Here is a 9,177-nt window from a genome sequence, read left to right as displayed (position 1 = left end):
ATTAAGTCTCTACATTATAAGAAAATTATTAGTCATAAAAATTAATTTAGAAAAAAATTGCAATGTAAATTTCTGTTCTTTCATATTATAATCAATTGCAGATGGAAAGAGATTGAATATTATAAAAGCAGTTATCTTTAAAATTAAGTGCAATAGAAACATTTTTTAGATTTTCTATTATTGAAAATTTATTGCAGTAGGTCTTTCTTTATATGTAAATTTGTGCCTCACTCCAAGTAGTTAGATGATTACATGAAGTAGTTAAAACCTAAGTAAAACATTTTGGTCTGACATTTCTGAATATATAGAACAAAATATTATTATACCATATCAAGTGTAATACGTTAAAACAAGGCGAGTAGCATTCAGGTATGATATTTTCTTGGGTTGGAGTATCAAGCTGAAAAAACATGGTTTGTTGATGTAAGTTAGAATTCAGCAGTACTAAAATGGTTTAATCTATTTGACATCTATGAAAACAAACCTGCATATATCAATCCCACAAAAACAAAACCCTACTGTATTCAGTTATTGATAAAAAATTATTGTATTTATTGTTTAATTTTTGCATTTAATACACACAGTAAGTATGTTTTATCATCAATTTCATTTATTAGAAATATCATTATAATACAGGCTGACAAAACTCATATAAATTTAATTAATGGACAGATCACATAAATTTAATGAATCATGTCTCAAAAATATCAATTATTTTCTATAAGTATTACAGAACTTATCATAATTTATAATTATTAAGAATCACTAAGTTGTTCTGAGTTATATTGCCTTCTCAATGACTGTAGAGATGATTTAACAGTCGATTATCTTCTGTACAGAATGGAGTCGCCGCATATTGATATCAATTGACAGTATTCTTTAATTTTAATAGAATTTATAAAGAATTTATTATTTTTTACATATTCAGTCACTGGATGGAGAAATTAAATGATCTTCTTTTGATTTGGTGACAGAATTAATGTCAACAGTTGGTTCTGAAACTGATTTTGGAATTGTTGTTTCATTACTAATAGGAACCATTGGTTTTTGAAAACACTGTTCTTCATCATTTCTGTCGAGAAGAGATGGTGATTCGGCCATCGGTTGATCTGAATCTGTATCAAAACTTATTAAAACTTCTTCGTTTGTTTTGTCTTTGCTAACATTGCTTGTTGGTGTTGAAAGTACAATGGTAGCTTTAGATTTCAAAATGCCATCATTGTCTGTTTTTTCTGAATATTCGTCTATGTTAGTATCTGATTTATCGTCATTTATATCTTCAAATTCTGTTCTTTGGTTGCCATCTTCTCCAATCATTTTGATTTCTTTTCGTACTTTATAACCTCTATACACGGCTTGAATTTTTACTGCAGCTTTTCCTTCGGCTTCAGGGTCGTTTGATTCAAGTTTTTCGTTTTCATCTTGAATTTCGTCAGTATCAATTAACAATTGCTCTTTACCTTCTTCTTTTTTTGGTCCATTTTTTCTTTGTTTTCTAACTTGATAACCACGAAATGTACTTTGAATTTTAACTGCTGCTTGTTCTAATGCACCACTTTCATTTTCATCATCATCATCTTCAATTTCTTCTTTATCTTGAGATGACTCCTTTTCAGAAAATGAAGTTTGTTTATTTTCTTCTTCTGTCAATTCATCTCCAATGTTACTTAAGTTTTTTCTTGTGATGTATCCACGATAAACTGACTGAATTTTAACTGCAGCTTTTTCAACATCAGCATCATCTTCATTTAAATCATCAGACATTTCTTTTTCAGAGATTTCACTTGATTTCTCTTCTTTGCTAATTTCAATTTTACTCGAATCATCTTTATGTGATTCTGGAAAAAATGTAAACAATTATATTAAAATATGAAATTTTAAAACTAACATTGTGATGATATAATTGTTATGCAATTGAGGAATTTTTCTGTCAAATACATTAATCTGATACAAAAAGCATTGATGGATGGCGCCAATTGTTTAAGGTAGATGGTTTTCCAAAAAGTACATCATTTTACTAGTACACGGGAGAGGGAAGGAGGTCAAGATATTGTCTACGAAGACTTTTTTTAGTGATATTAGTGGCATATGAATTCTATAAATATAAACATCTATTAACCCAATTTTTAGATTAGTGCCAAACAATTGCTATCATTAATAATGATAGCAATTGATTTTTAGTAATTTGGCCTAAGGTAGGCATCATATCTTGAATGTTTATTTAATAATTTAGATTTATCATTTAATTATAATTAATTATTAAAAGGTTCTGGAAGAAAAGAATTGACCCACTTGCAAAGATCAGATGGAGATCCAGATAGTGTTTCTAGAACTATTAATTCCATGTTAGGATAAAGCAACAGCTGGCTGAGTGCAATGGGGGAGTTACAGGATGTGGGCATTGAAGTCATCTCCAGTCAGTGCTGTGAGTAACCAGTATGGTTATATGTAAATTAGTAGTTTTGAAAGCAAAGTTCACATGGACATCCAGATAGTGTAACTGCACAGTAAGCAGGAATTGCAGGCTTGAGTCCTGCTCTGGGCCAATTCTTTTCTTCTAGAACCTTCTACATTAACATTTAATAATTATGAAATTTATCAAGAGATGGTGCCTAATACCTATCTCTAAGAACAAATTTCTTGACATTTAATTATTAATAGTAACATTATTATAGCCTGAAATTATCTAGCAATTGTTTGGCATTAGGCACAAGAATTTTTCTTATAAACCCACTTGCTAGTATCAAGGAAAAAATATTTGTAGAACTTTTTAACTCATAATTTAGTCATTTCTTCAATGTAAAGAAATGATCCATAAACTATTTGCAAACTCCTTCTCTTTAATTGTATGTACAAAAAGTACAAGCACATCATTGTACATGACAGGAAAAAAGGAAGTCAAAAGTGGCTCAAAAACTGTATGTAACTATTATTACAATTTTTAATACTTTCTTCAATGACAACATTTCAGTCTTATCCTAGTTCAGACAAACAGAAAAACCATTTACTCATGCATATTTGTATCAAATTTGATCAATCAATTAAATACTAATAGTTTGTAAATATGCTAGTAAAATAAGTTATTTTTCTCTTTTTAAAATGTTAAATGTATCAGATAAACAGCAGATGGCAGTTAAGGCATTTGCCTGGTCACTTAAATTTAATCTAAAGGACCTGAGAGTGGTAATAGTCCAGGAATTTTCACAGGGCCCAACATATCTCAAATAGACCACCTGTCTTTCAACCGATTGTGAGCATGATTGAAAAAAGACCCACAGTGCAGAGTTAAACAATTTATCTAATGTGTATATATATTTTCTTTTTTTGTTTTTATTTTGAAATATTATTATTCTATTTAAATAGAGTAATTCTATAAGAATTTATGGTTTATCTAATTTTAAGATTTACTAAGTTCACACATACAAAATTTAAATAATTTTTAAATATGAACAAAAATTTATTTATATTGCATTTTAATGTAACATTTTCTTCTGTTTATGATTATAATAAATATTACACATTAAAAGACCAAAATAAAAAAATGATTTATATAGTCTAAAAAATTGTCTTTATCAAAAGGCATATTAAAACTCTAAACATGAAATTTTGAATAATGAATAAATCTTGTTATGCATTCTGAGTAAAAAGATATTTCTTTTATTGAAGTTGCAATAGGAGATAATACTGATAGACACTTCCAAATTACTTAAAAATTCAATGCTCGTACAATTTAATATTGTTATAAAACTGATAACTTTTTACCTTCAGTACCCAGATTTTTGTTTGGTGATACATTGTCTTTCTGTTCTTTCAATGTTTTTCTAGTTAAATATCCACGAATTCCTGCTTGGATTTTTACTACAGCTTCTTCTAAATTATCACTTTCACTTTCAATCTAGTAAGAAAAAATATTGCTGTTAATTCATAAATTACATAAAAAACATACTGTAATAATTATATCCACTATTATTACAGTAAGTTATCATTATCATGGAATTTAAATATTTTTTCATTAATAAATTTATACTTCAATCTTTTATAATATAAAAGAACAAAGTTAACTTTTAATTGAAAATAAAAGATAAAATAAGAATTTTTGATTTGAAGTAGTAAAAGATTTTGTAACCTTCTAATTTTATGGCAATTCTATATTTGAAAGAATATCAAAAGATATTTTGTTATTTAAACAGTTTAATCTGGCATCTTGTAAATATATAAAATTTCAAAATTCCTTAAAGGTTTAAAAAACATCTCAATGTACAGTACTCATTTAAAACTATGATTTCTGAATGTTTGCTAATCATTTCATGCTTCATAGAAACAAAGTTATCAACTGTCTAACCTTGTATTATGAGGTCTTCATGAAATGCAATGTCAAAGTGATGCAGCCTATAAACCATTTCCAGATCAACAAAAATATGCTGGATAAAGTGTAGAGAATGAATTTGATAGTAATCTTGAATCACATTGATGTGTTCAGGGTTGCATGGCATTGAAAAATTATAATGCAGGGTAGTTTTAATCACTGGAATAACTCAAAAAATATGTATCCTGAAAAAAAAAATTCATTAAACCAAAAATTTAAACTTTATGGAGCCAAAAGATGGTGCTATAATCAATGAAACCTGGATCAACTTCATTTTCTTAAATAGAAAACCCCATCTTTTTTGCATATTATAATTCTACATAAAAGCAAACAAACTTTTATCTGAAACATTTTTTCCAAAACGTACTGTGTGCACATTTCTTCCTTTCTTCACAGATATCCCAAAAGTGCTAAAAATTTCATTATGGAACAAGTTTTTGTATGATTTCATAAAATAATAAGTTTCCTAGTGTGTTGAAGCAAAGCTTGTGACAAAGAGAAGACATTGATCTTGTTGATTTTTAAAATCTGTTCTTAAACTGAGCTTGAGGTCATCTTAAATTTTCTCAATACATCTTTAGCATGAGTCCCTTTGCCTCTCATGTAAAGTTTTTCCTTATTGCAAATCATGTTCAGAGACATAAATAACTTATCTCCATTTTTCTGAATGCATATGTTGGAAATGTCTCATCAGAAGTTATTGAAACACGTTACTAAAAGCTGTAAGTGAACCTTTACAGAAAATGGGGTCAACTTCATTTTATCAATTGTTTCTGATAAACAAACATTTGTTCTGAATTATAGAATCATTATATCAATGTTTGCTGTTTTGTAAACATGTATCACTGGAGTTTCAAAGGTTTCGTGTGATGAATTATAGAATCATTATGTGGTCATCTTAAAGTAACATTTTTTGGTTTAATTAATTTGAAAAATATACATATAAAAACATTAAGTTATTCCAGTGGATTGATTAAGATGATACAGGTGAAAAAAAACATTTTTTTCAAATTTAATTAAGTTCTCAAACTCTCTTCATAAGAGATTTTCAAATTATATAATCTTGTTTATGTAAATAGTTGATATTCTAACAGAATAAAAAATCATGTTTTCCCATAACAACAAATTGATGAAATATAAAAATATATTAATAATCTAGGTTAAAATTAATGAATTTTTAATATTAAAAATTTGTACAAATGCATTTCTTTTTGTTTTGGCAACACAATAATGCATTGTCCTTGAAAGAATAAATTATAAAAATATTTGAAAATGCCAAATGTAAGCTATTCTATTTTAGCTTATGCATTTTAACAGTGCAATATCTATAAGTTTTGATTATAATTATTATTTATTTATATCAAGGCTTCTTAACTTGTGGGTTTGTGATCCCAAAGGGATCACAACCACAATTTTGTTGAATATGAGGGTCATAAAAATTTGACAACAGTAAATATTTTGTACTATGTATTTTTTCAAAGGTGACTGATATTTTGATTTTATAATCATCAATGTTGAAAATGCCCTGCATCCTGCAATATCAAATTTAGCTAAGATTTAATTATTGTAAAAATAAATAAACAAGCACATCTACCTCATTAGTATGCAAATATAATTTTGTCTTTGATACACACATTATTTAGCATTGGAATAAATTGTTTGTGATTTATTGTATTATTGGTAAGCGATTTTATTTGTATACCTATTATTTATATATATATATATATATAACAAGGATCATGTAAAGTAAAAATTTTCTTGGGTAAAGTGGGTCATATGAATGGAAAAAGAAGTCCTGATTTTTATTAATTTATATTTTAATATTAACAAATATTTTCTAGAGTAATATAAATTATTAATTTAATATGTTGTAGACAGTGTAATTCTCCATATTATTGTTATTTTTTCTTTTTTTCTTCTTATGGAAAATATATAACACCAGGAAAGCAACTCCTTAACTGTTGTTTTACAAAATGCATTTCAATCTATTTTCCATAAAAAATGAGAAAGCAATAGTGTTAAGAATTGCACTGCCTACAATATGGAATATAATGAGTAATCTTGAGTTTACTAATTTTTACCACAGAATACAGTAATCAGAAATTATTATATAATGTTAAAAAAGTAGCCTACCTCTTTTTTATTGGAAAGTGACACTTCAGGGCTTTCATTTACATTCACTTGAATGCTCTCAATATTTGCTTTGGGCACCTATGAGTTAAAAAGTCAATTATTTATATGGTAATCTAAATAATAAAAGAGATATGATAAAGAATTCATGATGTATCTTTAAATTTGTTATATATAACTAATATTGAAAAATTTGTATCTTAGAAATTTATATTTATTTTATAGTTAAATGTGGATTACATATATAAAACAAACTAGGAAAATGTGAGAATCGAGGAGCTGTTTTCTATCCTTTTTTAAACAAAAAGACAAGTTTCTGTATTCCCATCCATTTCCCATGAAGTTAAAAATGGGAGATGATTGAATGTTAATTTAACTGTCAACAGTTGACTTCAAAGCAATAAGTTCCTACCCCTCTGAGAAAGTTTCAAAAATATGTTATAACAATCAATTGTTAAAGTGTGAGAAAGTTGACATTTAACAAAGTTCATGGGGAGAATCTAGAAACAATCGAAAGAAATACTAAACTTCTAGTCGATTTTGTTTAGTTCCCTTCGTCCAGTAACGACACATTCGAAGTGTCATCACTACCAAACAAATGATCACCTGACCAAATTCCTATACTGAATGGGGGATATAATGGCCAGGCATCCACTCCTCTGGGCAGACATCTTTAGAAGTCATGATAGTCTCGGTTCGTCCTGCCATAATCATATGATAAGGGTAATCCTTTGGGACTTTGTATTAGTGATTTATGCAAGTGTTGTCTTCCCCGGTCCTCCACGGATAATTTACGAATGACAGACATCCTGGCAAAACAAGGTATGATAATTTTCCGATTGACGTAAACTCTCTCTTGGTCAACTTAGAAACAAAATTAGCATTCATATATAGCCTAGGACATTGACTCCATTGATATCAGCTCATATACATATGCTTGTGAATGCATACAACTATAATTGTAGCCTGTATATTGTATCCTACGCTTTATTTTGTATATTAAATTTATTAGTTATTTGTTAACCTGTCATCCTATTGGCGAACTCAACGTGACCTCCTCACTTGACAAAAATAGCCCTTCTATTCCAAACCATCCAGTGACAACATGAGCAGGTTTTATCAACTCGTCGCTGATCAAAAGGGTTTAGAGCTTGACTCTAACCCCCAGCTTCTCACAAAAACTTCATCCCTGACTGAAGCATGAACTTGCTTTAGATTGCTAGGGGGACACTAAATTAAAGCCACTTGTCACTGTGCATAAATAATGTATTCTTCTTTTTGTTCTAAAATTTCGTTAACTTTCGTAATAAACATTATACCTTGCAGTGACATTGCTCATATGGCTTAAAAATCAATGTAGATAAAATCAAAATTTTGGTCAAAGTGCAAGAATTCAAATATTTGGGATCATTGATCCAAGAGAAGAAAGTGTCATCTACCTCTGACATCAATAGCCATTTCAATCAGGCAACCTTGGCATTTGCCTCCCTAAAATGGTGTTTATGGCAGAAAACTAACATTGCACTCAAGACTGAAATAGGTGAATTTCAGACGTTAATCCTACTGATTCTTCTCTATGGATCTGAAATGCGGACTTTACTCAAACCAGATCTGTAAAAACTTGAGGTTTTCCAAACGTGATGTCTGTGACAGATCCAGGGTGTTAACCTTTGCGATCCAAATGAAATGAAATTATCTGGACCTATTGTGACAATCAGCCAACCATCAAAGAGACTGTCCAACTGAAAAGATTGAGATAGTTTGGCCATGTCTGTAGAATGGATGCCAGCTGAATACCATATAAGATGCCCTGTGGGCTGGAAAGTACAGAGAGAGAGAGAGAGAGAGAGAGAGAGAGACCTAAAAAGACATGGTCCAACCAAATTGAGAAGGATCTGCGACTACGCCTCAGTGATGCCAAAGCTATAGTCAGGGACTGAAAAGCATGGAAGGCCATTATTAGTGTTGTCCAAATTCCTGCAGCGCCTACAGCTGCATATGGGGTCCAGAGGAAACCCTGTCCCAATGCTAGCTAAAAGATGAATGAATGAATGAATAATAATACCTTGCAGAGTTTTTTATGAAAGGTATAATACATTAATGTTGCATTTCTCAACTTTCTAAGCCCAAGGACAGTAAAATGTCTGAAAAAATTCTACAGACCACTAAATTATGTAGGCCTCATTTTTTAAAACTTGTGTGAGTATTACCATCATTTAGGACTTACAGAGCCATTAATAACATAATAAATCTAAAAGTATTTTGAATACATGTGGAGACATAAATTAAAACTTTGTACAATGATGATTCACTTTTAATAATTAAATTGAAATTAATGACTTGAAACCGTGTCGCGCTTAATTCTTGTTAATTTAATTTTTGTTAACTCATAGTTAACAAAAATTAAATTGAAAGTGAACTAAGTCTGCGGACCACCTGTCCCATTGTTGAGAAATGCTGCATTAACCTATATAGGTCAAGGTATGTATGGTTAGTTTTTTAGAAAAATGGAAAATGAAAATCAGTGTTCAAAAAAATTTGGCAAGAGCTTCACTGTATTTCAATGTCAGGTAGTATGTGCTCATTTGTTTACTTTTTTACAAAGCAAAATTTTCCCATTGACTTATCAGGAGTCAAAGGTGTCATCCCTGGAATTTTAAAATTCAGCCTCTGTCATGACA

The 9,177-nt window shown here is 29.4% G+C and overlaps 1 protein-coding gene across 6 annotated transcripts in view; it reads right to left on the bottom strand.

The window, feature by feature from the left end:
- Nucleotides 1-588: 588 nt before the first annotated feature.
- The window catches only part of LOC136978675 (DNA ligase 1-like), a 58,650-nt gene continuing 50,061 nt past the window's right edge, over nt 589-9,177 (bottom strand). For all 6 annotated transcript variants that reach the window (XM_067274419.1, XM_067274418.1, XM_067274421.1 and 3 more), the window contains 3 exons: nt 6,500-6,577; nt 3,763-3,895; nt 589-1,838 (listed from right to left, as the gene is read on the bottom strand). In XM_067274419.1, the coding sequence (XP_067130520.1) occupies nt 925-1,838; nt 3,763-3,895; nt 6,500-6,577 (1,125 nt within the window). In that variant the 3' untranslated portion in view covers nt 589-924. The remainder of the gene's footprint in view (nt 1,839-3,762; nt 3,896-6,499; nt 6,578-9,177) is intronic.

Source organism: Centruroides vittatus, unplaced genomic scaffold, assembly GCF_030686945.1.
Source record: "Centruroides vittatus isolate TY-2023 unplaced genomic scaffold, ASM3068694v2 contig_549, whole genome shotgun sequence".
In the NCBI taxonomy this organism is placed as follows: Eukaryota; Metazoa; Arthropoda; class Arachnida; order Scorpiones; family Buthidae; genus Centruroides; species Centruroides vittatus.
Note: the sequence above shows the minus strand (reverse complement) of the source record. Positions and strands in the feature narration are given on the sequence as shown.